At 44.4% G+C, this 27,062-nt stretch overlaps 1 protein-coding gene across 2 annotated transcripts in view; it reads right to left on the bottom strand.

Moving 5' to 3' along the window:
• The window catches only part of LOC133485708 (cullin-9), a 57,238-nt gene that overhangs the window by 19,964 nt on the left and 10,212 nt on the right, over nt 1–27,062 (bottom strand). For both annotated transcript variants that reach the window (XM_061789875.1, XM_061789874.1), the window contains exons 7-22: nt 25,158–25,515; nt 20,514–20,712; nt 20,223–20,424; nt 16,540–16,730; nt 16,257–16,453; nt 14,860–15,011; nt 14,669–14,757; nt 14,489–14,594; nt 13,547–13,774; nt 8,811–8,901; nt 6,277–6,448; nt 6,102–6,207; nt 5,904–5,999; nt 3,203–3,378; nt 2,981–3,114; nt 223–411 (exon numbers count right to left, since the gene is read on the bottom strand). In XM_061789875.1, coding sequence (XP_061645859.1) covers nt 223–411; nt 2,981–3,114; nt 3,203–3,378; nt 5,904–5,999; nt 6,102–6,207; nt 6,277–6,448; nt 8,811–8,901; nt 13,547–13,774; nt 14,489–14,594; nt 14,669–14,757; nt 14,860–15,011; nt 16,257–16,453; nt 16,540–16,730; nt 20,223–20,424; nt 20,514–20,712; nt 25,158–25,515 — 2,686 coding nt within the window. The remainder of the gene's footprint in view (nt 1–222; nt 412–2,980; nt 3,115–3,202; nt 3,379–5,903; nt 6,000–6,101; nt 6,208–6,276; nt 6,449–8,810; nt 8,902–13,546; nt 13,775–14,488; nt 14,595–14,668; nt 14,758–14,859; nt 15,012–16,256; nt 16,454–16,539; nt 16,731–20,222; nt 20,425–20,513; nt 20,713–25,157; nt 25,516–27,062) is intronic.

Genomic DNA, 27,062 nt, shown 5'->3' with positions numbered 1-27,062 from the left:
GCCAATCGCGTGGCACCTACGGACAATTTTGAGTCTTCAATTAACCTGCCATGCATACTTTAGGAATATCACAAAAACCTTCCTCAAAAATTACCTTTTTCCACACCCAAAAAAAACCCCGGTTTTGGAAGTGGCCGTTCCAACCACACACAGCATTTTGACACAAGGTCATTTTGTGAAATCTTGTCACATTGCGGATCCCGGCGGTCTTGTTTGACTCACAAGATTTGACAAGAGGTTTGATCTGGTCCGGGTCCGCCGGGCCGGCGTCCACGTGCACCAGGAGGTGCGTCAGGCGTCTCGCTCGGGAGTTGAAGACGGCCGCCCTGCCTTTGCAGCGGTGGTGGGCGGAGTCAGAATTGTCCAAGTACTCGCTGAGCAGCCAGGACAGTGGGCAGGATCCAGAACATTCTGGGAGCAAACACACTTGTGAGATGGCAACCTCAAGACCGGAAGGGTTGCTGACACGCTCGCCTCAATTACAGTACCGCTATTCATATCAAGCGTTCAATGGAATGGTTATCACTCGCTGCTACTTGTGTACAAATGTGAGTGCACGTAGCTCCTGACGAGAGGTGGGGGACGGTGACCGAGCCCTCCTGCCAATACTCTGCCAGTATTTTCCCGTAAAGAACTGCCCAAAAGGTGGAAAATTGCCTGCAGATGGAGGCTAAGCACTTTTCGCTTTTTTTTTTTTTTTTTTAATCTAATGAAACTCTTCAACTCTGAACGGCGATTATGGGGGTGTTAAAACATTTGATCAATTCATCTTATCGATTTATTTTTGTCAAGCAGAAAGGAAGATGTGTATCCCTTTTATGCCCGAACAGTTTTACTGTGTCACAGTGGACTTTTTAAGCTGGATAGTTGAGAATTAGTCGTTCGGTCGAAAGGAAAGTTTCGGAAAACAAGGAGAGCGTGTGAAAAGGTAACTAAATATTATAGGCAAAAACTAAGACAACAAAAGACAAAGTCCTAGCTGTAAACAAGATGAGGAAAGTAAAGCATCATACACATGATTTATATGCATCATATTCAAATGACTGCTACACATTAACATCTGACTCCACAGTAACGTCTACAGCATGCATCACTTTTTCTACATTTTGAGCAGGGTTTTCCTTTTCCCCCCTGGCTTTGTTTTATTGTTGTACATTCTTCTTCTTCAACTAAACCTGCTTCGTTCGCCTCCTGAGACGCGCGGAGAAAGACCATTCCCAGGGACTCCGGATCTACGGTGGTAAGTGGCACAACAATCGTTGCCAAAATGTACAAGATTAGTGCCTCATAATTTGGGGGAAAATACTAGCTTCACCCAAATCCCAACTTTGCGCTCTCTCGCTCTGACTCAACGCTCACATTTTCATTTTTAGCCCATTGACACACTCTCTGTCCTATTTTTCTCTCTTTCACCATTATTCGTCTTTCCTTTTTGTAGTTCGACCCCTCTGTGCGTTTCCCTACAGATCCCCCGTAGAGTTCATTAAATATTAGCCTTTACGCCGATCTGATCGGCCCGAGCATTTTACGATGATCGGCTTTAGTGTCATAATTTGGGGATCAAAAGGCATTTACTCCGCTTCGCCTTGGTGTACACCATATTTGAATGCAAAAGCTGGTTTATTTTTAGCCTTGTCGCGTCTTTTGACGTAGTACTGTAAATATCTACACGCGTTACCACGACAACAACAATCGATCGCGTCGTGTGTATTATAAGAACAAAATGGGGGAAAACGTGTGCCGGTGGTCACCGGTACTCAGGAGAGGACTTTCATTCAAGGCTTGCTTGAGGTATGGTCACGTACTTTTACTACAAAACGGCTTGCAAGCAGGCAACACAAAGTGTAGTCTAGCAAGCTAGTGCTAGCACTAACGGTTGTACGTAAGCATGGCGCCTTTCTGTCGAATCATGCTCCACAGTTTCGGTGTGTGAAGTAATTTAATTACAATAAAGTCATTTTATAACAGTAAGTTCGCACCAGTTAATTCTGTCATGTTGCAATGTTGGTTTGACCTTACAAGATGTTTTGGAAAAAAACTCAGTATACAGTCCAGAAGTATATACAGTAAATGAACAAGTCATTTCAATGGACACATTGCTCCATCTTGTGATCAGATCGGTGATTTTGTTTTTTTATTTATTTTTAAACTCACTGATCGGTCCCAAAAATCCTGATCGTATGAAGCCTATTAAATATTCTATCAAATTCCACTCCTTCTTGTGTTAGGTGCGTATTTTGAGTTGAATAATGAAACCTCTGTAATTGAGAACTCATGTCATAAAATGGAGCAACCTTCAGATTACAAAACTGATAAGAGGTTTCGTCAGTTTTCCTAAATTTTACACAAACACACACAAAAAAAAAAAAAAAAAAAAAAAAAAAAAAAAAAAAAAAAAAGACGTATTGCCCTTTACGAGACACGTACGTTGATTGTGACATTCAAAATTGAACTAACCCAAAAGTGAACGCAGGCGTTCACCTTCGACAAATGTATTTCTTCAATAAATTACGTTAGAAATTACAGCAAGAATATACGCTACAATAGATTCAGGGCCCACAATTTAAACAAGTTCAAGTATTTATTTGTTTATTTTTAAAAAACCCACGAAATCAGGAATTGAAAAACATTTGAACACTGTGAACACTTCCACTGCCGATACATGCGCATCAAACTAAAATCAACTTTTACGTCTTATGTTGACTTTATAAAGGCCTGTCAGAGACTGTGGACGGACCGGCTGTGGCCCACGGGCTGTACTTTGCCCACATATGCACTAGGTCCCAAATGATAATTAAGGCGAACCCCCTGGTCCTCTTCCTTCCACCATGCGGTAAATAAGAACGTTGCTAACACGAGGACCACTGTTGGCATCGCCGCTAGCGGCTTTTTGAAAAATAGTCGTTCGAGGGCTAAAATCTAAAATAATAGCATGGCATATTCTTTGACAAGCTCTGATCAAGCGTGCGTGCGCACAAACCTGACGAGGTGATGGCGCACACAATGGGCGTGACCAGCGCCTCCCAGCAGGTTCGACCCAAGGCTTCGGCGGCTTCGGCGTCTGCCAGGAAACGCTCGGCAAACATCTGCTCGTGTCTGAGGGCGCTGTTCAGCCTGAACACACACGTACACAGACGAGAGCGTGAGCAGCGGCAGCAGCGGCTTAGCGGGTGCAGTTCATGATGGGACGAGCTCGCGGTACTTGTTGAAGAGCTGCAGCAGCCGCGTCTGCTCGTTCGTCACCTCCTGACACCACGAGTGCGCTTTGGTACTGTAGAACAAGAAGGTCCGGCAGCACAGCTGTTCTTTGAACACGGGCCAGAACGTGTTCTTGGGCCCCAGGACCTCAAAACCGTGAACCCTGGTGTCGATCCCGCCCTGTCGCAGAGGAGGCCGAGTCAGCAGTCGGCAGAGTCACGGCACACGGCCGCCGAGATGCACACGTCAAATAGGAAATTCTCTTTCAAAAGGCAGTAGGAAACCCGCCGTGGAACAGTGGCTGGACATTATAAAGGAAATAGGCTCCATGGAAAAAATTACTCATATTAAGTGGACAGCTTATTTAGAAAATATATATGGGTTCGGGTTGGGCGTTGAGAATCAAGAACAGATCGGAACCGGGAGCACCGGAACGTTGGTTCAAATTTCGGTTCCCGGTTTCGATGCCTACGGTCCGCCGATCCCGAAGAAGAACGAACGCGCATGAAGACGTGCTTGTGCCCAAAGGCGGCGGCGGCGGACAGGAGTGTGTCTTAACTTGATGAAAATCAATGACAAGTCGCCTGCCTCTGTGCAACACTTGGAATAAGATGATATTGTGCGACGGAGGCTTTGGCGACGTGTGCAAGTCTGACGTACTCCCTCCCCCTCCGAGCCTCAGCCTACACGGCACGGAGCTTCGGTCAAGTCAAATTGGGTGAGTGACACAATCAAATGCATCTAGGCTAACATTGAGGCAGCTAACAAGGTCAAAAGTTGGTTGCACTTTTGCACTGATGCTTTTTAGTGTTTATTTTAGTCTTCAAACCAACATAAGAGCCAATGTTTAACATTGAGCTCAAACTTCAAAAGGTCAAACTAACAACTTTACATCACAATGAATTGTCACACAATCACAAACACAACCCTTGTGTCTCATCGGTGGGTAGGTAAAAGTGTTTTACAGAGCATTCGGTTCAAATCGTTACTCTTTTTCTTGCCGTCTAGGTTTACTTTCGTTTTCAAAATTCACTGGTGTCGTGTGAAGTTACCTTTCGTGCCAAAATGCTGAGTTCCAGTGCGCAACCTTCAAAATAAAAGACTAAAAGCTTCAAACGGGAAGTCAAGTTTAAACGTGCACATACGGTCCCCTCCAAAAGTATTGGAATGGCAAGGTCAATTCCTTTGTTTTTGTTGTATACTGAAGATATTTGGGTTCCAGATCAAAAGATGAATAGGAGACAAAAGTTCAGAATCCCAGCATTTATTTCATGGTATTTACATCTAGATGTGTTCAACAAGTCAGGACAGAGCACCTTTATTCCAACGCGCCCACTTTTCAAGTGAGCAAAAATATTGGAACAGACAGTATGAAATGAACTGAAAGTGACTAACATTTAGTATTTAGTGGCATAACCCTTCAGACGTCTTCATACTGGTGCGGGCAGCAACCGTGCGACTATCCCGCGCGCAGTTTGCCTTTATACTCTAGCGCCACCCACACAATGCAAATTTCCCCACTGTGGGACAAATAAAGTGGATCTTAAATGACAAATATTTAACAACAATGTACTTTTAACCTGCCCACATTCTGAAGTGACGTACTAATTCCTACTCATTTCCGGTTCAGACACGGCGTCATGTGTGGACGTGCATTTTTATATTCATATTTCCAAACACGTATTAGTTGCCCTGTGATTTTGTTGTTCAAAATTGGTTACTCTCTTATTCATCTTTGACATGGTCTTGGCCTAGCCACTCCTCGTCCTCCCTTTGTGACGCTTGTAAGAAGTGTAGCTTATTCGCTAGCATGGAGGCGACGATCAGTGACTTACAATGTGTTGACCCCGGACTCAAAAAGAACTTTCGCCTCCGCGGCTTGGCAGCAGAAAATAGCGCGCACCAAACAGTTGTTCAAAGTGGACGCGACGGTAATGTCAGACGCTGGATTTAAAAAAATGTTTTTGGTTTTTTTACGGCAGTGTTACAGCCGTAACGAGTCAACGTTTCGCAGTTTCCGTAACAAAATACAGATGTTCCGTAACATTTGGCGGCTCTTAATAGCTATTTTGAGATTTTTAGCTGACTTTTTTCTCAACTGTAAAAAAGTCCACCACCTAAAAAGTAGCATAAAAAGTTAAATACAACTGAAGTGTTTTTTCTTAAAAATAGTGTTTCCCCTCTGTACAGTGGTTCAACTATTGCAGATTCGGTCGATCGCCTGATAGTTACGTTTGTTGGCTCGAAGATTTGAATGCGGCACCAATGACTTTCTACAACTACGGCATTTGAAAACATCACTTTAATGAATCCTGGGTACCCATAATGTTTTTAGCGGACTACATTGCCAAGACAGTCAGGCAAAGGAAAGGGGCCAATGCTTAAGGCCACGTCCACATGGGCTCTTGTTCGTGTTATTCAAGCAGCGTACGCCTGCCCTTAATAGGCATGTGCTTGTGTCGAGTGTGTGGATGGTGACCTCAAGTGGAAAAAAAAAAAAAAAAAAAAAAACATTCAGCTCTCTAAAGGATCACATATAGGCACTGAATTGCATATATGAAAGTTATTCATTTATATCACAAATAACTTCAGAGATTTCATTTTGTGCGGGGGTCTTCTGGAGCGTAAACCCCGCGATAAACGACGGTTTACTGTATATTGATTGGGGATTAGGGAATGACAAAAAGACATGAGCTCAGTCTGACCTGCTGGCATCTCTTGATGCGGATCTGAATGATGGACCAGAACCTGTTCATGTTTTCCAGCAGAACCACCCGACTGGCCGACGTCGTCACATTCACCTACGTGCGCGCAGAGTTCCGTGTGAAGCGAAGGAAAAAAAATAAAAAATCCATTTAAAAGGTGGCGAGAAGGAGTGTGCGTGAGCTGGAGACGATCGTCACCGTGTTCAGTTCAGTACTAATGTTTCCTGGGTCATCTCCACCCAGGACCAGGATCCGGGCCGGCATGTAGCTGGAGTCCTCGCTGGACACCAGGATGGCCAACTGCCTGTACGCACGCACACACACCTTTACAAAAGGCTCCTCCCCCCCTTCAAGCCCAGCGACGTCAGCGCACCTGACGACGACGCCTCTGTGCATGAAGATGTTGATGAAGTGCGAGCCGGTGGGTCCGTTGGACTCCCAGTAAGTTTTACTGTTCTTGTCGCTTAGTTTGTTGGCTCGATGGTGATTGGATGACACCTCCACCTTCTCCCAACACTTCTCCTCCTTCAGCTCCACACTGGAGCCTGAGCACAAGCCGCAGTAAAGACGTACATTTAATTTCGACGGCTTTGACTCAAAGTGCGTCACGTCATTAAATTAGTCATGCATATGGGTCATAAATAAAATAACGGTCGAGAGACAAAAATATATTCTAATTTAGCCATTTTTTTGGATGCAGCCTTGGTTTTCTATGGGTAAATGCTGAAACAGGCACACTTAGTTGTATTCTCAAAGTAATTGATGATTGCAAATTTTAGGGATTCATAGGAAAGGCAATCCTTGTTGACAGAGAAAATGCTGGTGACCCACTGAAATACAATTCTTTTCAGAACGGTAAAGAGAAACATGCATAAGATAAAGACAAACCGCTTCATAAATGCTGCGAGTACAATTGCAGAAATGATCCTAGCTACTCATGAAACCCACTTACACGCTTAACTTTATGCAATAAACAATGCAATAACGGTAAAGACATGCAATAGTTCCAACACGTTCACAAAGTCATACATAGACGATATTGCCGAAAGTATTGGTTCACCTGCCTTGACTCACATGATCGGAAGTGACATCCATGTCGGGTTTAAGATGACATCTGTCCACCTTCTAAAGTTGTAACAGCTTTAACTCTTCTGAAAAGACTTTCCACAAGGTTTAGGAGTGTGTGTGTGTAGGGAATTCTTGACCATTCTTACAGAAGCGCAATTTGGATGAGAAGGCCTGGCTAATTCATCCAAAGTGTTCTGTAGGATTGAGGTCAGGATTGTGCAGGCCAGCCAAGTTCATTCACATCAAACGTTCTCCTATCAGTGTCTTGAAGAACCTTGATTTGTGCACTGATGCACAGTCATGTGAGAACAGGAAGGGGCCATCCCCAAACTTTTTCCACAAAGTTGGGAGCAATGAATTGTTCAATATCTCTTGGCATGCTGAATCCTTCGGAGTTCCTGTCACTGGAACTAAGGAGCCAATATTTTGGACAATTCCATGCTCCCAACTTTGTGGGAGCAGTTCTTCCACTTCTAACATGGCTGTGCACCAGTGCACAAAGCAAGGTCCATAAAGACATGGATCCGTTCGGTCTGGATGAACTTGACTGGCCTGTACAGAGTCCTGCCCTTGACCCGATACAACATTCTTGGGATGAATTAGAGCGGAGACTGAGAGCAAGGCCTTCTCGTCCAACATCACTGTGTGACCTCACAAATACGCTTCTGGAAAAGTGTCAACAATTCCCATGCACATTCTCCTAAATATTGTGGAAAACCTTCCCAGTAGAGTTGAAACTGTTATATAGCTGCAAAGGGTGGACCGACAGCATATTGAACCCTAAGGATTAGGAATGGGAGGTCACTTAAGTTCATATGTGTGTGAGTCAAGGCAGGTGAACGAATACTTTCGGCAATATAGTGTGTCTCAGAAATAACACCATTTATTATGCTGTCTGCGATTGTGTGAATTCAAAATGGCTGCCTAATCCTGGCACTTCAGCTCACAGATCCCTCAGGTGCATTGCAACATCATCATGAGGCTCCCTCCAGTGCCATTAACGGCAAAGCCAGATGGGTTCCATTTGTAATAGACGAAAAATGCCATATATCCCAAAAACCTGTTGCAAATCATCAAACTTGTTTTTGGACATCTGATGGTAAAGACATTTTGGCAGGACCATTTTTAAAACTATTACCACAATTTTCGCCAGGCGGATCGGTGCAGCGTCTGCAGTGATGCGGACGTTGTATCGATCCGTTGTGGTAAAGAAGGAGTTAAGCCGAAAGGCGAAGCTCTCGATTTACGTTCCTACCCTCACCCAAAGAACGAGGTCCCGGATACGAGCGGCCGAAATGAGTTTCCTCCGCAGGGTGTCCGGGCTCTCCCTTAGAGATAGGGCGAGTAGCTCGGTCATCCGGGAGGATCTCAGAGAAGAGCCGCTGCTCCTCCACATCGAGAGGAGCCAGATGAGATGGCCGGGGCATCTGATTCGGACGCCTCCCCGGTGAGGTGTTCCTGGCACGTCCCACCGGGAGTAGACCCCGGGGACGACCCAGGACACGCTCGAGAGACTACGCCCTTCGGCTGGCCCGGGAACGCCTCGGGATACCCCCCCCCCGGAAGAGGTGGATGAACTGGCTAGGGAGAGGGAAGTCTGGCCATCCCTGCTAAAGCTACTGCCCCTGCGACCCGAGACCCCTGATAAGCGGTAGAAGTTGAATGGATGGATGGAAAAATAGATTGTTTTCTTCGAAATAATTATGACCTTTGATGGAGAACAATTGTCAATAATTCAAATACTCCTATCAGTCAAATGAATTGATTTTGTCTTTACCGTCCGTTATTAATCAAAAGATAGGAAAATAAAAGGCCCCAATCAACATTTGCAGCTCTGACCTTGGCAGAGATTCCTGAGGAAGACGTCAAAGAAGGGAATGTTGATGGGCTCGTGGCTCCGACGATGCTCCTCGATCTGACCCAACACCATCTGATAGTACACATGACATCTTAACGCCGTTTCAATTGGTCAACTGGAATCCACCCGCAAACACATTCATCAAGCACGTTTTTCAAAGGGTAGGCGTGGAAGAGGGTCTCGCCTGTTAAGTTCATGTTTGTAAACTACTGTAATGACTAACAGATTCCTGTAGATGGCGGCGTGCCATCGCTTTGAATTTGAGATCATCACAGATGAAGACTTTGCAGTGAATCTCTGCTTGTCACGTCGATCGTGAGGGAAAGAAATGCCAACACCAAGTCGAACAAGTTTAGGCACCTGACACTCCAACAGAGTACATATATGTACAGTATGAACCTAAATGTGTACAGATGTTTCGCGGTAGGTGGAGAAAGTGTGCGAAAAGACGCAGACGCAGTTTATGTAGCCAATGATGAACGATGAAGTAAAAAAGCCAATGAATGCTTAGATAATTGAATATACAAGTGCTTTTAACAATGAAGGGCAAATTTGCAGCTCACAACAAACGCATGGTGATGCATTCTAAAAGCTTACAAAATTTGCCGTTCTCTGAAATGAACCACCGCGGGACTCCCTCTGGAAGAAGGCGGCCACTCTGCACGTCGCTCCAATTTGTTCTTGAAGTCTAACCAAAAGAACGAGAGACTTTGGGCTTTTCCCTGTCAGGGGGAAGCCACAGGGAGTCGCTCGCATGATTTTGTTTGGCCGTTTTTAGGCCGGATGCCCGAACCTGACACAAGCCACCTGTTTTTGTCCTTTAGAAAACACGTTTTCAAACATATTCAGGTACAAAGTTTATTTAACTTATGTGTAATACCTTTTCATGGAATCGTTTGTATTTTCATACATTTAAGCCCAGTCAGTGTTCATTGAATTGTCAAACTGTACATAATGCTAAAGTGGCTAACCAAACTATTAAATATACTTTTTAGGAATCCCCTCTGCCTGGTTTGCTTCCTGCGTTACCGTATTTTAATGTTGGTCATTACGGCGGTGCTCGGGGAGTACTTTTAGATGTGATACTCGGCGCAAAGGTTATGCCAACCACTGCTCTAATCGATGACCAAATCTGTTGTTGATTAATCTGATAGTCGGTTAATAGTTGCGCCTCGATTGCAAGTATCGGTTGTGGTGGTCGTAAACAGAAACGCGAATATTCTCATTCATTCAGATCACTTCCTTTTCAGAGCTGCCAACCTATCAAAATTCACTTCCAGAACAATTTGTCCAAATGTGTCTCAGTCTCCATATTTTCAAAATTTCTGTGTGACAGTCATAATCATAATTGTTGATAAATTATGGATTCAATATTTGTCATTTTAATGTTTTGATCACATCAACCTTTTGCAGCCTGAATCAAAGTACCAGTATATGAGAGTTCGACATGCCATCATATCTATGGATAACAAAGCACTGGGTTTTTTTTCTTCTCCAATATGGATTCATTCAATTCGCCTTTGCAAATTCTGCCTTCGACCTTGGTAACAAAAAACAAACCAAAAAAAACACCGAAAGTTCTGTTACAGCAGATTAATCAGATCTCAAACGTCAAAATTACAACTCAGCATTATTGTGCAAACAAACAACATTGCTGATAGATTGATTATGTATGGACAATAGTTTGGGTTTCCATTTTGTGCAATGTACTCCTTGAAGGCGTATAAGAGGTACATTTCAGAAGAAGAAATGTAATTATGTCTTGTATTTATAGCTCTAAAGACTGAACTGGCCTGTTATTTTGTTCAAGGTTGGTTACTCTCCGCAAAAATGCGGTTCCAGCCAGACCTACATGTTTCACCAAATCACTTATTTCGATGTTTTGCGAGCGCTTGTAACGATAGCTTAGCAATTGGCATTGACACGGCACTCCTGGCCCTCCCATCGTGACGCTTGTCACTTTAAACCGCATCCACTCCTTGAAGTCTCAGCGCCCTTTGCACAATGCTCATTGCAATATTAGTCGTTCGTACTGCTCGAAGTGCTAGAGGACACTGCATCTTTTGCACAATTGTCAAAAAAAAAAAAAAAGTACCGAGAAAATACGGACGTTCCGTGACATTTGGCAGCTCAAGTCTGTATATTCAGGGCATTGAATGGATGGCTTCATCACTTCATGAGATTTTGCGGGGGGTTGCTTTTTGTGTGCCATCACTTGGGCTGGGTATTAGGGACCTCATGATTCGATTTGAGAGATTCTTTAGGTTGCCATTCGATATTGATTTTAATGCGCTGATATCTATGCAGTAAGAGGTAGAAATGCACAAATAAAGAACATTTTGATAGTTTGGAAATATTTTTGATGCCATGAAAACATGCATGTACCATCACATTTTTTTAACCAATAAAACAGAAAAGAAAAACATTTTGGGAAAGAAAAACTTATTTGTGCATACGGACGACAAAAGTAAAAAAACATGACAGTTGTGTATAAACATGAATAAGTGCATGAAAATTGTAACTTTCTTTATTAGTATTAGTAGGGCTGGGCGCTGTTAAGAACGTCTCGATTCCATTTTGATTCTTTAGCTTGCGATTCACCTCGATATCGATCTTTGGGGCTGCAATTCGATTTGGTATTGATTTCAATATTCCAATATCGATTCCGTCAGAAGAAAAATTTGAAATATTTATTTTTGATGCCATGTAAAAATATGTCCTGTCATATCACAATTTTTTAGCAATACAACAAATGAAAACAATTTGCAGACAACTAAAAAAAATATGGCAGTTGTGTATCGGCACTGAAAAGGTAAAGTTCATGTAAACAAACTATTTCTTCGTAGAAACTAATTTAAAAAATGAACAATTTGTTCATATTGAATACAAAAGTTAAAATGTGATGACAGCTCTGTATTGCAAAAGTAACATGCACGGATACGTAAACAATATTTCTGACCGTATTATAGTTACTATTACCATTTGCAAGTTACGTAGCATGTTTGCGGCATTGTGAGACAAGCCAGTAGCGTTACTTCCTTCATGGAACCTTGTACGTTCATCGATTGTGTCTGTCAACAAGTTGGCTATATTGCTACCCTCTCGAGCTGTGCGTCTTGTGTGGAGTGGACTCAAATCTGCACAACATCAAACACCAATTCCCACTCGTTAGAAATGAAATGAAATGAAAAGTGGTACAAAGGGGTCAGTCGCTCGTTTCTGTCGACCTCAATGACTCCAAAACGGCGATTTTTACTCCATGTACTGTTCCGGGACGGCAACCTCTGACGTTTTTTCGTGTTGGTTGGACTTCGTATCGTGGTTGGAGTGTTTTTGTCAATTTCTGTGTTGCGGTTTTACTGGGGAATCCTTCCCTTTTTGTGCAAAAATACTGGAACGTGCTGTGTCATCTCAAATGAAAAGATTTTCTCTCCACCATTAACCGCTACGAAATCTTTCAAATGGGATTCCGCTCCAAGCACGAGAACGCTCTACTACGACTCTCCTCTGATAGCGGCAATCTCAGCATCATCTTCCTCCTTGACCTCAGAGCGGCTTTCGACACAATAAATCACTCCATTCTTCTCACCCTGCTTGAAAGCACCTACATCACAGACACTGGCCTCTCCTGGTTAAGATGCTACCTCTCTGACAGAAACCAGTTCAGCCACATCAACAACTCCCAATCCAAATCCCCTACTGCTGTCCCCCAAGGTTCTGTTCTTGGCCCCCTCCTCTTCATCCTGTGCCTATTCCCTCTGGGGCACATAATCCGCTGTGACTGTCTCCAGTTCCACTGCTTTGCCGACGATTTCCAACTCGTCATCTCCAACATATCAATCCCCAGAAAATCAACTTGAAACTCCAGCTCACGACTTCCAAAACCCTAACCCTAATCTGGCACCGCTTTACCTGACTGACGCTTCCACCACACACTCCACTCTGCCGATGAAAACCTCCTGCCCCCCCACCGCACTGTCTAGGCGCTTCTACGCATGCTCAAGCTGAGCTACTGTCAATTCTGCTCGATGGCAGCTCAGAACCACAAGCCAAACTCAAAAGGAATGCTATTACTTACTATTTTCCAAATCGCGTAAGGATAATCATTTTACTATTCTTACATCAACCTTAATTAGGTCGCAGATTAACAATTTAACTGTCACAATAGGCTGCATTTCTAGTCAACGGTTACCTTGCTTGTCAAAATGAGCTCACTGTCGAATGCCGTCATTAGCTGATAACTAACAAATGTTGCTCTCGACATTTATGCCACCGTTTTGAAACCCAGTGATTACCCTCAACAAATATCCAAGAGACTTTAACCTCATGACACTAATGTCACTGGACAGCTCCGGTCGAGAAGTGTCGGAAGTGCGGTTTGACTCGACAGAACGCGGGACCAAGTACAAAACCTTCTCCGTTGCCACCCCTACTCTCTGGAATGCAAATTGAGACGCCTCCTCACTCAGTACTATTCAACACTGCTGTCACTCCCTTGTGATTACCTCTTCCCCCCCCCCCCCCCCCCCCCCCTTAAGTGTCCTTACCCATCCCTAGTCACTCTTATTTTCTTTTTTTCTTTTCTGTCTGTGACTGAGTATCATGAAAAATGTTCCATCTAGCTCCACCAGATAATTCCACAAAGATGGCAGTGCTGGTTGCGCAAGTGGTTTGAGTGGTGACAAAGGTGATGCTCCCATGGGGGTGTGCGGCGTACCTGTATGCATCCAGCGAGTACGCTGGTGGTCATGTTGTTGTAGAGGCTGGCATATTTGTCACAATCTGCCACAACGTCTCGGAGCTCGGCGATGGTGTTGAGGCCGGCGCCGTGTTTGTCCTGAGCCTTGATCAGAACCTCTTTGGCGCCGAGGCGACACATGACCACGGCATAGTCTTTGTTCAAGCACATCACGCGGTACAGGAACAGTACTAACTGCTGGACAACCTGCGCACAACACGGCAGACAGACCGGTTCAGCCTCGGGCTGGCCGATGTGGTAAAAAAAAAAAAATCCTATCACAAAAATTGGTTTTCATACCAGTCAGTATCGATATGCCCATATATATATTTTTTCCCAATACTAAATATGTACATTGAAAAGCTTAAAGAGTATCAGGGAATATTTCTTTTCTGTCAAAGGTTGAACATGACATGGAACATTTGACTATATACCAACTGTGTCAGGCAAATCAAACTTGTACATTTCTAAACGGGTATAATCTGAGCATGCAAAAGTCTTCCATTTTTCAAATTCCAATTTACACCCAGGATATTGGAAACAAGTGTCCAATACTTGAATCAATTGTTTTCAACCGTGCTTACTGGTAACATTTCTTTTGCGATACAGTTTGTTGTTTTCGTGGGTAGCCCTTGCTCCGTCCGGTCTGGGATTGTCAAGTCTCGATTGCGCGTGCCCTCGCCGGTGGCGCTGCTTCCCAAAACGCCGCACTGCCCGACTTTTCGAGGCTTTCACCGGTGTGGTTTTCTTCAAGATTTTATTTTCGATCCGACATTTTATTGAACGAATTTTCTATTGATATTGATCACGTCTATGGCAATATATATAAATATTGAATTATTGCCCAGCCGAAGTTCAGCCACGTTCTGTAGTTCTGCGCTCTCCTCGGCTCTCCCGCGCGTCCTCTTTCCTTCTCCTCACCTCTTTGTCGCTGATAAATGCGGTCATGGACGCCAGGCAGGGTTTGATGCTGTCGTGCCAGGGCAGGGCGTCCTCCTGGTAGCTGTCCAAAAACTTGTTCAGGATCCTGGCGGGAGGGAGAATAGGTTGTCATCACAGAGGAGGAGCAGCGATAGAGAGGTCGCCGTGAACATTCGGTACCTAACGACGGACAGCTGGACGCTCCGGTCTGTGCGCAGTTGCTCCATCGGCTGCAGGAGGTCCTGAAAGATGTCCTGACTTTGAGAGACCTACAGACACAGCGCGCACAAAGATTTCAGATGATTCAAAGAACTAAACGGCCCTTCCAAAGCAGAAAGCATCACAAGTGATGCGTGCGTATGCGTGCATACCTGGCTGCGCAGGCCCTCCAACTGAGACGCCGACCCACACAGCAGCTCCTCCAGAGTCTGGATGACTTCTTTGGCTGTGGCTGTCATGCCCTTCAGACTCATCAGCACCTTCTGCAGCTGGGTGTCCTTCAGGTCCAGCTGCTGTGGGGGATCTGAGGGACACGTGGTCAAGCAAGGACCGTGGTCAGAGTTAAAGTTATGATTAGGACTAGGGCTGCCACGATGAGTCGACTAGTCACGGTTACGTTGACAATCGAAATCTCCAACAATTATCTTAATAGTCGACGTCAATTTTTTTTAAAGCTTTTATTTCTCTAAAAAGTGCCTGCCTGAATGCTCCAGCTATGTTGTTTGCCTGCCCGGCGTCTGTCGCCGTGACGCACACATGCAGCAGTGATTATACGGGCACCTCTATGACACACGGGCAGTAATGGTCATCTGGGTTGGCCAAGACATACCCAGAAGAACTACGGCTCGCCCGCGTTAGCAACGACGCTCGCATCCGTGTGTGTGTGTGTATTTTATTTATATATATATATATATATATATACATACATACATATATACACACACACACAGATACATATACACACACACACACACAGATACATATACACGCGCGCGCATACACGCATATACATATACACATACGTATATAAAGACATACATACACATATATATACACACATACATATATACACACACACACATGTATACATACATACATATATATACATACATACATATATCCATCCATCCATTTTCAACACCACTTATCCTGGTTAGGGTCGCGGGACGCTGGAGCCTATTCCAGCTGACTTCGGGCGAAAGGCGGACTACACCCTGAACTGGTCGCCAGTCAGTCGCAGGGCACATATAGACACGGACAACCATTCGCACTCACATTCACACCGTCACTGAGTGGGAACTGAACCCACGCTGCCCGCACCAAAGTCAGGCGAGTGCATCACTACACCATCAGTGACACACATACATATACACACATACGTATACATATATACATACATATATATATATATATACACACACTTTTTTTCAAAGTTCTTAGTGCGTTGTACTTGCGTTGAAGTGGCCATTCCACTCAATCGTTTTGACAGATTGTCGTTTTTTGGGAAATCTTGTCATGTTGCTAATTCTTGTGACTGAAGAATGATTCACTCAGTCGTGACTCCCAAATCGCTACAAAGGGATTATTGGTGGACACTTTAGGGAACGACCAAGGAGGTCCATAAGTTGAAGTAGCCAAACCAAGCAGACTCTGCATTTTGACAGACTGTCATTTTGGAGAATAAGAAAGACTGAGGAAGGATCAGGGTTACAGTTCAGGTTAGCACGGACGGATGGAGCAAAGCTGTGCCACAAGCTGATCCGGTTACCTTTGTTCTCCAGCTTCTGCACCATGAAGATGTGGTTGAGGGCGATGATGGCCAGCATGGTCTCGTTCTGGGACAGCGCCAGACACTTCTCCAGGACCGCCGTGACGTCGCAGGATGCCAACTGCAAGGCCAAGCTCTTATGGTTGGAAACCAGCGTCACGATGACGAGCATGCCGTTTCGCACGGCCGGCGCGCAGCTGCGGAGGCGTGGCGCCAGTACGCCGTTAACAGAACGCCGCAAAAGCGAGACACGCGTGGCACGATGTGGGCGAGATGCGCTTACCCTTGGGTCCTCAGCATGAGGTCGAGGGCGGCAGGGACGGCATCCAGCAGGCTTTTGGAGCCTTCAGGCGTGGCCGAGCCGATGCTGGCGAAGATCTCCAGCATCATCTGGGTGCCCGACTCGGAAAGGGCGGGAACACTGGCCGTGCCGCACAGCTCGTATTTAGTGGCTCCTATCAGGACCTTCAGGATCTGGAGGTAAATACAGCGGCTGAAATAAGTATTTAACAGGTCACCATTGTTCTCACTAAATATACTTCCAAAGGTGCTATTAGATGTTGGGAACAGCCCAAGTAATCCATACATTCGAAGAAAGTAGAAAAAATAAGATCAGAAATTAAGTTGTGTGTAAAAATGTGAAATGACAGGGGAAAAGTATTGAACACATGAAGGGAGGTGCAAAAAGGCATGGAAAGCCAAGACAACGCCTAAAATGGATCAACTCAAACAGCAATTCAGCCCCTTGTCAGTGCAAATGAATATCCGCTGGTTAAGTCCTAATTGATGGCCTAGAAAAATGTCTCATTGCCAAGGTGCGAGTCAAGACACATCTCATGATGGGTAAGAGCAGAGAGTTGTCTCAAGACCATTGCAAACTAATTGTTGCAAAACATAACGGTGGCATGGGTTACAGGCGCATATCTAAGCTTCTCAACGTTCCAGTGAGCACAGTTGGGGCCATAATACGCCAAGTGGAAAGCCAATCATACCACCATAGATTTGCCTCCATTAGGTGCTCCTTGCAAGATTTCTGACAGAGGAGTGCAAAGAATAATCAGAAGAGTGGTCCAAGAGCCAAGGACCACCTGTGGAGAGCTTCAAAAAGACCTGGAATTCGCAAGTACTGTTGTCACAAGGAAAACAGTGAGTAATGTAATCTGCCGCCATGGCTTGTATGCAAGACCACCATTGCATGTCAAAGCTCATTTAAAGTATGCTTAACAACATTTGGACAAGCCAGTTAAATACTGGGAGAATATAGTCTGGTCGGATAAGAGCCAAATTTTACCGTTTGGATCCATTCATTCACACCACGTTTGGAGGAGAAATGGCACTGCACATCACCCTAAAAACACCACGTCAACAATGACGTTCGGAGGTGGGAACATGATGGTGTGGGGCTGCTTTTCAGCAAATGGTACTGGTAAATTTCACATTATTGAAGGAAGGATGAATGGGCAAATGGACAGAGACATTCTTGACAAAAATCTGCTGCAATCTACAAGGATGAAGAAAATGAAATGAGGGTGGATATATCTAAGCAGGATAATGATCCAAACATACTGCCAAGGAAACTCAATTGGTTTCAAAGGGAAAAAAATAAAATAAATAAAGCTGCTGGAATGGCCGAACCAATCACATGACTTGAGTCCAATCAAAAATCTATGGAAAGAACTGAAACTCAAGGTCCATATAAAAGAAGCCCACGTAACCTTCAAGATTTGAAGACTGCTTGTATGGAAGAATGGGCCATAATCACACCAGAGCAATGCATGCAACTAGTTTCTCCATACAGGAGGCATCCTGAAGCCGTCATTGCAAACAAAGGCTTTTGTACAAAGTATTACATAAATACCAGTTGGCGTGTTCAATACTTTTCCCTTGTCATTTCACATTATTGCACACAACTTTATTTCTGAGCTTATTTGTTCTACTTTCTTCGCATGTATGGATTACTTGGTTGCCCAACATCTGGTGAAATTTTCAGGTCAAGAGCACCTTTGGAAATATATTGAATGAGAAAAATGGTGACGTGTTAAATACTTATTTCAGCCGCTGTGCATGTATGTAAAATGTCTGAAGTGCTTTGGGAATGTTGTCATGAGAAACATTGAGTAATGAATATGTGAGAATTTGGGGAATGTGAAAATTGTTAAAAGTACTGGAACGGCAAGGTAAATTTTGTGTTGTATACTAAAGACATTTGTGTTTCAGATTAAAATATGAATATGAGACAAAAGTTCAGAAATCCAACTTCTACTTCATGGTATTTACATCTCGAAACAACTTAGGACAGAGCACCTTTTGTTTGAAGCCAGCCAATATTCAAGTGAGCAAAATTATCGGGACGTGACTGATGGGTGTTTCTAGTTGCTCAGGTGTTGCTTTTTCGATTGATTGCTTAAACATTAGCTAGTCCTCCTTTTTTGGCTTCGGGTTTCACCTGTAAAAACTGCATTCGCTGTTAAGCAAACAAAGACCAGAGAACTGTCTATGGGAGAAAAGCAAACCATTATGAATCTGAGAGGAGAGGGAAAATCCATCAGCGCTACTGTGCAAACATTGGACATAGCCAATATAACAATTTGGAATGTCATGAAAAAGAAAAACGACTGGCGTACTGAGCAACAGACATCGAACAGGTCGGCCAAGGGTATCAACAGCAGTTGACGACAGAAACATTGAGAACTGTGAAGAAACACCGAAAAACAACAGTCAGTGACATCACTGCCAACCTCAACAGGGCAGGCAGGGGTGAAGGTATCACAATCCACTGTTCGAAGAAGACTTGGAGAGAAGAAATATACAGGACATACCGCAAGATGCAAACCACTCATCAGCAAAAAGAATCGGAAGGCCAGATTGGATTTTACAACAAAGTACAGAGATGAGCCCCAAACGTTTTGGGAACAAAGTTTTATGGACTGATGAGACCAAGATGAACCTCTACCAAAGTGATGGAGAAAGAAAGGATCTGCTTATGATCCAAAACACACAGGCTCAGCTGTGAAGCATGGTGGAGGTCATGTCATGGCTTGGGCTTGCATGGATGCTTCTGGAACGGGCACACTAGTCTTTATTGATGTTGACACTCATGATGGTAGCGGCAAAATGAATTCTCAAGTCTACAAAATCATTTTGGCTGCCAATTTACAGAAAAATGTATGAAACTAATCGGGAGAAGCTTCGTCATGCAACGAGACAATGACCCAAAACACAAAAAAAGGACTTCATCAGAGGGGAAAGAGCGGAAGGGCTTAGACTGGCCAAGTCAATCACCGGACCTTAACCCAATAGAGCATGCATTTTACCGCCTGAAGAGGAGACTGAAGGGAGAAACCCCCAGAAAGAAACAAGAACTGAAAGAGGCTACACTAAAGGCCTGGAAAAGCATTTCAAATGAAGAATGCAACAGTCCGGTGAAGTCAATGGGTCGCAGGCTTGATTGCAAGAAATTGCAATAAGGCTTATGCCAACAAATATCAAACGTTATTCATTTTAAGTTCATTGAATCATGTCTATTCCAATACTTTTGCTACCTTGTAAAGTGGGGGCCTTCAAACAAAGTGCTCTCTCCTGAGTTGTCTAGCACATCTAGGTGTGAATACCATGAAAGAAAAACTGATATTCTCAACTTTTGTCTCTGGTCATTCATTGAGCTGAAACACAAATGTCTTCAGTATACAACAAAAACAAATGAATTGACCTTGCTGTTCTAATACTTTTGGAGGAGACTAAGTATTAATGAGATGGAATGGTTTGAATTGGTCGAGAAATGTGGAAGGCTTAGCGTGTCGAAAAAAACACCGGGAATAATAAAAATGAAGAATTTGGGTGCCGGAAAACATGGTTCGCCTGGACCACCGGGACCAAGAGTGTCACGGGACACGTGTGAACGGGTGGTCATGACAACAGAGTGTAAGTGTGTGTGTGTGTGTGTGCGCGTGTTGTATGCTTTCTGACCGCGAGCGCAAGCTGCTGCACATGTGTGACGCCGGCCATCTCCCGCATACACGTCAGGATGGCTTTGACTCCACCCTCGGTGGCAAACGAAACCCTCCACTCGTATCGGAGCATGAGCATGTGCGTCAGCTTCAGCGTGCACGTCACGACGTTTCTGCACGAAGAGTCAAGCAGCTCCACCAGCAGCTTCGCAACTTTGTCCCTGCGTGAGGACAATACCCAAACAACGACCACTTAGCAACTTCCAAATGCCGGCAGAACCCCTTCCAAACAATCAAATGTTTGTCTCACTGGACACTCTGGACAGAGTCGGTCTTCGTGGAGTTCTTCTCTTGCGTGGACTTGTCCTCCAGCAGCCTTGTGATGAAGATGACACCAGCCAGGTTCTGGACCATGTCGCACCTGAAGCCTCCTTTCCTGAGAATGTCCACCACCTCCCCGATCTTCTCCAGCAGCGTCTTCTTGCCCAAGACACGAGGACTGCTGAAGACTGTACAAGAGACAGACATCGCAAACATATAAATGTCTACAGATGGACCGAAAATGAAGTTATCGAAGATTAGTGGACGAATATGGCGCAAAAGGGAATTTTTGTTTTCCGGCCGAAAGACTTTTGTCCCTGAAACGACACGGTCAAAACGCATGTTGTGACGACACTAGCAAAAACCATGGCCAGCGTGTGGCTGTTTAAGATCAATTAATAAACTACACGTCCACATGTAACAGACGTCCCAGCTGCTGCAAACTGGGGGAATGCTACACGCCAAGTTAGCTTGGTCGCTAGCTAGTTCCACATCCGCACTAGCTACGGGCAGTACTTGCTAGCTGGCGCGGCTCCTCTTCTCTAAGTAACTAATGTTCGCCTCCATGGCGGCGATAAGTTACACTTCTGAGACGTAGCGCTATCACTACAGTGACGAACAAATGAGTTCTGATTTGAATTGAATCAGAATTTTCACATTCGAATCAAAATGAATTAAGGAACAACATACAGCGGCTGAAATAAGTATTTAACGTGTCACAATGTTTCTCACTAAATATACTTCCAAAGGTGCAACTGACCTGGAAATTTCACCAGATGTTGGGAACAACCCAAGTAATCCATACATACAAAGAAAGTAGAACAAATAAACTCAGAAATTAAGTGCTGAACACATGAAGGGCGGTGAAAAAAGGCAAGGAAAGCCAAGACAACACCTAAAATCGATCAATACTCAAAGAGGCATCCAGCCTCTTGTCAGTGCAAATGAATATCACCTAGTTCAGTCCTAATTGAAAGGTCTCATTGCCAAGGTGGGAGTGTGAGTTTACCCATCTCATGATGGGTAAAAGCAGAGAGCTGTCTCAAACCATAACGATGGCATGGGTTACAGGCGCATATCTAAGCTTCTGAACATTCCAGTGAGCACGGTTGGGGCCATAATATGCAAGTGGAAAGACAATCATACCACCATAGATTTGCCTCCATTAGGTGCTCCTTGCAAGATTTCTGACAGAGGAGTGCAAAGAATAATCAGAAGAGTTGTCCAAGAGCCAAGGACCACCTGTGGAGATCATCAAAAAGACCTGGAATTAGCAGGTACTGTTCTCACAAGGTAAACAGTGAGTAATGTACTCTGCCACAATGGCCTGAATGCACGCTCACCACGCAAGACCCCATTGCTGAAAAAAAAGCATGTCAAAGCTTGTTTAAAGTTTGCTGAACAACATATGGACAATCCAGTTAAATACTGAGAGAATATAGTCTATAGTCTGACAAGAGCAAAATGGAACTGTTTGGATGCCATAATGCACACCACGTTTGGAGGAGAGATGGCACTGCACATCACCCTGAAAACACCACGTCAACAATGAAGTTCGGAGGTGGGAACATGATGGTGTGGGGCTGCTTTACAGCAAATGCTACTGGTAAACTTCACATTATAGAAGAAGGGATGATGAAAATGAGACAAGGGTGGACATTAAAGCAGGATAATGATCCAAAACATGCTGCCAAGGAAACTCAACTGGTTTCAAAGAAAAAGAATAAGGCTGCTGGAATGGCCCAGCCAATCACCTGACTTGAATCCAATCGAAAATCTATGGGAAGAACTGCAACTCAAGGTCCATAAAAAAGCCCATAGAACCTTCAAGATTTCTTGTGTTGTGTGGAGGAATGGGCCAAAATCACACCAGAGCAATACATGCAACTAGTTTCTCTATCTCAAAGCTGTCATTGCAAACAAAGGCTTTTGTACAAAGTATTCAATAAAAAACAGTTGGTGCGTTCAATACTTTCCCCTGTCATTTCACATTATTATACACACACAACTTGGTTTCTGAGCTTATTTGTTTTACTTTCTTTGTATGTATGGATTACTTGGGCTGTTCCCAACATCTGGTGAAATATATTTAATGAGGAAAATGGTGACGTGTTGAATACTTATTTCAGCCGCTCTACTTCCTACTTCTTTTAAGACAGTGGTTCTTAACCTTGTTGGAGGTACCGAACCCCGCAAGTTTCATCTGGAGTTCACGGAACCCTTCGAAAAATAAAATATGGTTTATTTCAAATTAAAAAGGGGTATATATTTTACCGTCTGTGTAGAGTCATAGTCATGCCCAAAATGAACCACGCATCAGTTACAAAATCAGTCTTAAAAGAACAAAACCAACAAAACATGAATTTCACACCAAAAACAAAAGAAATTCAATTCAATGAAAATTCACTGTGAGTGTGAATTTTCCCCTTGGAAAGTGTCACTCTCATGTCAGAGGAATGGACTTCATTGTGAAATTTCACACAAACTTCCTCGTCTTTGTTGTTTCTACAACCCTCGAAAAAGGTTCATAGGTCAGAGTAGATTTTTTGGGGGGGGGGCTCTTTTTTATTATTGGATGCGCTATGTGATGTCACAGCAATGCTACTCAACTCAAGTGTATCGTTGAAATGTTGTGCAATAAAGATAGTTTAAACGAAGAACAAAGCATTTCAACTCGAGGCGCAGCGCCACAATGATAAACGCCCACTTTGACGCAGTGTTGCATTTTGAACGGCATGAACGCTGCATTGAAAAATGCAAACGGGAGGTCGGTCCCAAGCCCGGATAAATGCGTCAGGAAGGGCATCCCGCTTCAAACGTTGCCAAACAAATATGAGCGTTCATCCAAAGAATTCCATACTGGATCGGTCGTGGCCCGGGTTAACAACGTCCGCCACCGGCCCCGGTGGAAGTTCAGCTACTGTGGGTCGAAGTCGAAGAAGAGGTGGAAAGCGGCTTCTTCGGCATAAAGAGAAGAGGAAAGCACAGAGCCTAGAACTGAATGTGGGGACTTTGAATGTTGGGACTATGACAGGAAAAGGCTAGAGAGAGGCTACAGGGAGAAGAGATAGCAAGGGCGGAGGACTTGAAATACTGCAATGGTGAGTGTGGTCAGGAAGTGAAGAAACGGGTCCAAGCAGGTTGGAACGGGTGGAGGAAGGTGTCCGGTGTGTTATGTGACAGAAGAGTTTCTGCCAGGATGAAGGGCAAAGTTTATAAAACAGTGGTGAGGCCAGCCATGATGGACGGATTAGAGACAGTGGCACAGGAAGCAGAGTTGGAGGTGGCGGAAATGAAGATGTTGAGGTTCGCTCTCGGAGTGACCAGGTTGGATAAAATTTGAAATGAGCTCAGCAGAGGGACAGCCGAGGTTTGATGTTTTGGAGACAAAGTTCGAGAGAGCAGACTTGGATGGTTTGGACACGTTCAGAGGAGAGAGAATGAGTATATTGGTAGAAGGATGATGAGGATGGAGCTGCCAGGCAAGAGAGTGAGAGGAAGAGCAAAGAGAAGGTTGATGGATGTCGTGAGGGCACTTGGTGTTGGAGAGGAGGATGCAGGAGATAGGCTGACATGGAAAAGGATGACGCGTTGTGGCGATCCCTAAAGTTTGCTCCAACAAACAGAGACATAAAAAAGCTTGCCTCCAATGAGCTGCACAGATAACATGGAAGTGCCACAACAGAAGCCGGCCCATCGCTGGAGAAAATGTATCCAACACAACGTGGCAGATAACGAGAGCGGCTAGGTTGCCAGCAGGCTAGCTGGAAAGGTGGCACCGACGATGGGGGGAAAACAGATCCAGATTCTGCCTGTGGCCAAGAAACGGCGAGGGATGCTGATGAAAGTAAGCCATTTTTAAACAAAAAGGAAAACCTGTCTGTATGAAGACGGGTCAGCAAAACACGTCAGTTCAAACGTGCCAGTGTACTTAACTCTCTTACCAGTTCAGTAGATAGTATTCAAATAACCCAATTGGATTTTTCATTTGTTGGACTATTATTTCGGAATAGTACAAGGAGTAACCATGCGATTGTGATTCACTAGTCATTGCTTACTGTCAATATGAATCGCAGCCAGGGTTTTAGGGGGCGAGTCCGAAAGGTGGACGGGGAGTAGCTAAGCACGCGACACGCCAAGCATGGAGAGAAGCCATTCTAATTGCTAAGCTAACATGCAATGTTGAGGAGTGAAACACCAGAATAAGTGCCGAAGGGTATAGTACACTTTTCACATAACTCTGGATGAACAGAAAATTTGGAGATTAATTAATATCATCAGGGATAAAAAACTGTTGATTATCTAAAAAAGGAACGCCCTTTGTCATTAGGTTGAAATGTCTCATTTTCTCTTTTGTATTCCGAATTACTCTTTCACTTAGCAGAACAATAGTTTAACAGTGTACTCGAATTTTATGAAAGTATACAACCATCGTTCATTTTACAGTATTTGAAGAAGGGATTTGGTGAAAAGCAAAAAAACTTGCAGTACGGGTTAAAAAGTGAAGAAAAATTGCAATTGGGTGCAAACTGAAGAGACCAAAAAGTACACATACCTGATTGGTTTCAGTGGGTGACATCAAGTGACATGGCGGCCAGTTGGGGCCATTAAAGAACAGCGCAGGAGGACTCACCCTTCATCTTCTCTTCTAGCCCATCGGGATATTTGCTGAAATCCTCCTGGGGAAGTTCGCTCTCCACGTCGGGGCCGGCGCAGGACGAGTCAGCGGGAAGTTCCTTCTTGGCTCTCTTGGAGACGGAGGCCATCCCGGAGGAAGTCCAGGAGAAAGAAGAGTCGTCGTCTTCACCCGGCGGTTCTCGATCGTCCTCGCCCCCTCCGGACCTCAAGTAGTGTCTGGCGAAGGCGTGCGAGCAGAGCCGCGCGCCGAGGCAGGAAGGCGGCAGATGCTGCTTCAGGAAGTGGACGAGCTTCTTGGCCACGTCTACCGCCACCGCCAGGCCAACCAGTGCCGAGTCGTCCATTTCTGCCTCCTGGAAGGTCAAAATACAAACTGGAAGCTTCTTCTCTGAGAGGAGGGTGCTCCAAAAGTCAGGAGGACAACATCCAAATAGCAACGCGACAAGATTGACCAAAAATGTGAGCAATGTCACAATGCTGAGTCGGGCTGGACTGGTGTCTTCAACCAGAGAACAAGAATTTTGAAAATCGGATGATGGGTTCTGGAAAAATTTCGTTTTTGTGTCAGTGGGGCACAAAAACTACATTTTGGGTGAGACCTTTTGTGATATCGCCTATTGAAAATCTGTTCAAAAAATGCCTTCAAATTCGAGTAAAACAGTCGATCTTGATTATTCCTCAAAATATCTCCTACCTTTTGGTTTCATCAGGTACTCGGGAACTCTTTCTCTGATTGGCTAACAAGTTTCGGTTCAAAATAGCTCCCAATAAACTCATATGGGCTGAAATTACGAGGGAGCGTTTCTTTAAGTGGACCGGTCAAAATGGGCGTGACGTTTTAAACGGCGTCACTTGCCCTATAAAGTCGAATTAAATAGCCTAAGTAGAACGTTATTGGTGAGAAGAGCAGAAGCAATAGCTCATGTGCTTTAGTCATCAATTGTTTTGGGGGTAATTCATTTCTTATGGAGGCATTTGGAATGTTCAGTCCATCTTCGCCACACGGTCTAATTGCCTTGTGTCAACATCAACTCCATCCTCAAAAATGCCCAGCAGAGGATGTACTTCCTGCGGCTTCTGAGGAAGCACGGCCTGCCACGGGAGCTGTTGAGGCGGTTCTACACAGCGGTCATCGAATCGGTCCAGTGTTCTTCCATCACAGTCTGGTTTGGCTCTGCTACAAAAAAGGACAAACTCCGACTGCGACGGACAATCAAAACTGCTGAAAAGCTTATCGGTATCCCCCTAGCCACCCTTGAGGACTTGCACGCTGCCAGAACTAAGACAAGAGCGTGCAAAATCCTCTCGGACCCTCCGCATCCCGGTCACCGGCTCTTCCGGCTCCTTCCCTCAGGTAGGCGCTACTGAACAAGGCAAACTAAAACTAGCAGACATTCCAACAGCTTCTTCCCTCTTGCCATTACCTTCTTAAACAGTTCATTTACAATTCCATTGCAACATGCTGACAATTTTTTTGTCTTGAGTTTCTTGTCACATTTCTGTGGGGCCAATGATGTATTACTCGTGCACTCACTGTAGTCGTCTCGCCACGCTGCACTATTTGCATTTCTGTTGTTGACCAATACTGGCCACTCATGTGCCTGAGTAGCATCTGCACCATTTGCACAATGGACTGAGTAGTATCTGCAACATTTGCACAATCGACATTGTCCCAGATTATTGCACGACTAGTCACTTTATACTTCATGCATTTCTTGAAGTCTCAGTGCCCTTTGCACAATGGTCATTGGACGGGATTATTGCGAGATTAGTCATTCAAACTGCTCTAATTGCTAGAGGACTGCACAATTGGCAAAAAAATAAATAAAATAAATACATTTTACCGGCATTACCAGATTACTTGCAACCTTTTATTGCTCAGTGACTGTTTTTCTCAATG

The sequence above is a fragment of the Phyllopteryx taeniolatus genome, chromosome 11 (genome assembly GCF_024500385.1).
Source record: "Phyllopteryx taeniolatus isolate TA_2022b chromosome 11, UOR_Ptae_1.2, whole genome shotgun sequence".
NCBI lineage: Eukaryota > Metazoa > Chordata > Actinopteri > Syngnathiformes > Syngnathidae > Phyllopteryx > Phyllopteryx taeniolatus.
Note: the sequence above shows the minus strand (reverse complement) of the source record. Positions and strands in the feature narration are given on the sequence as shown.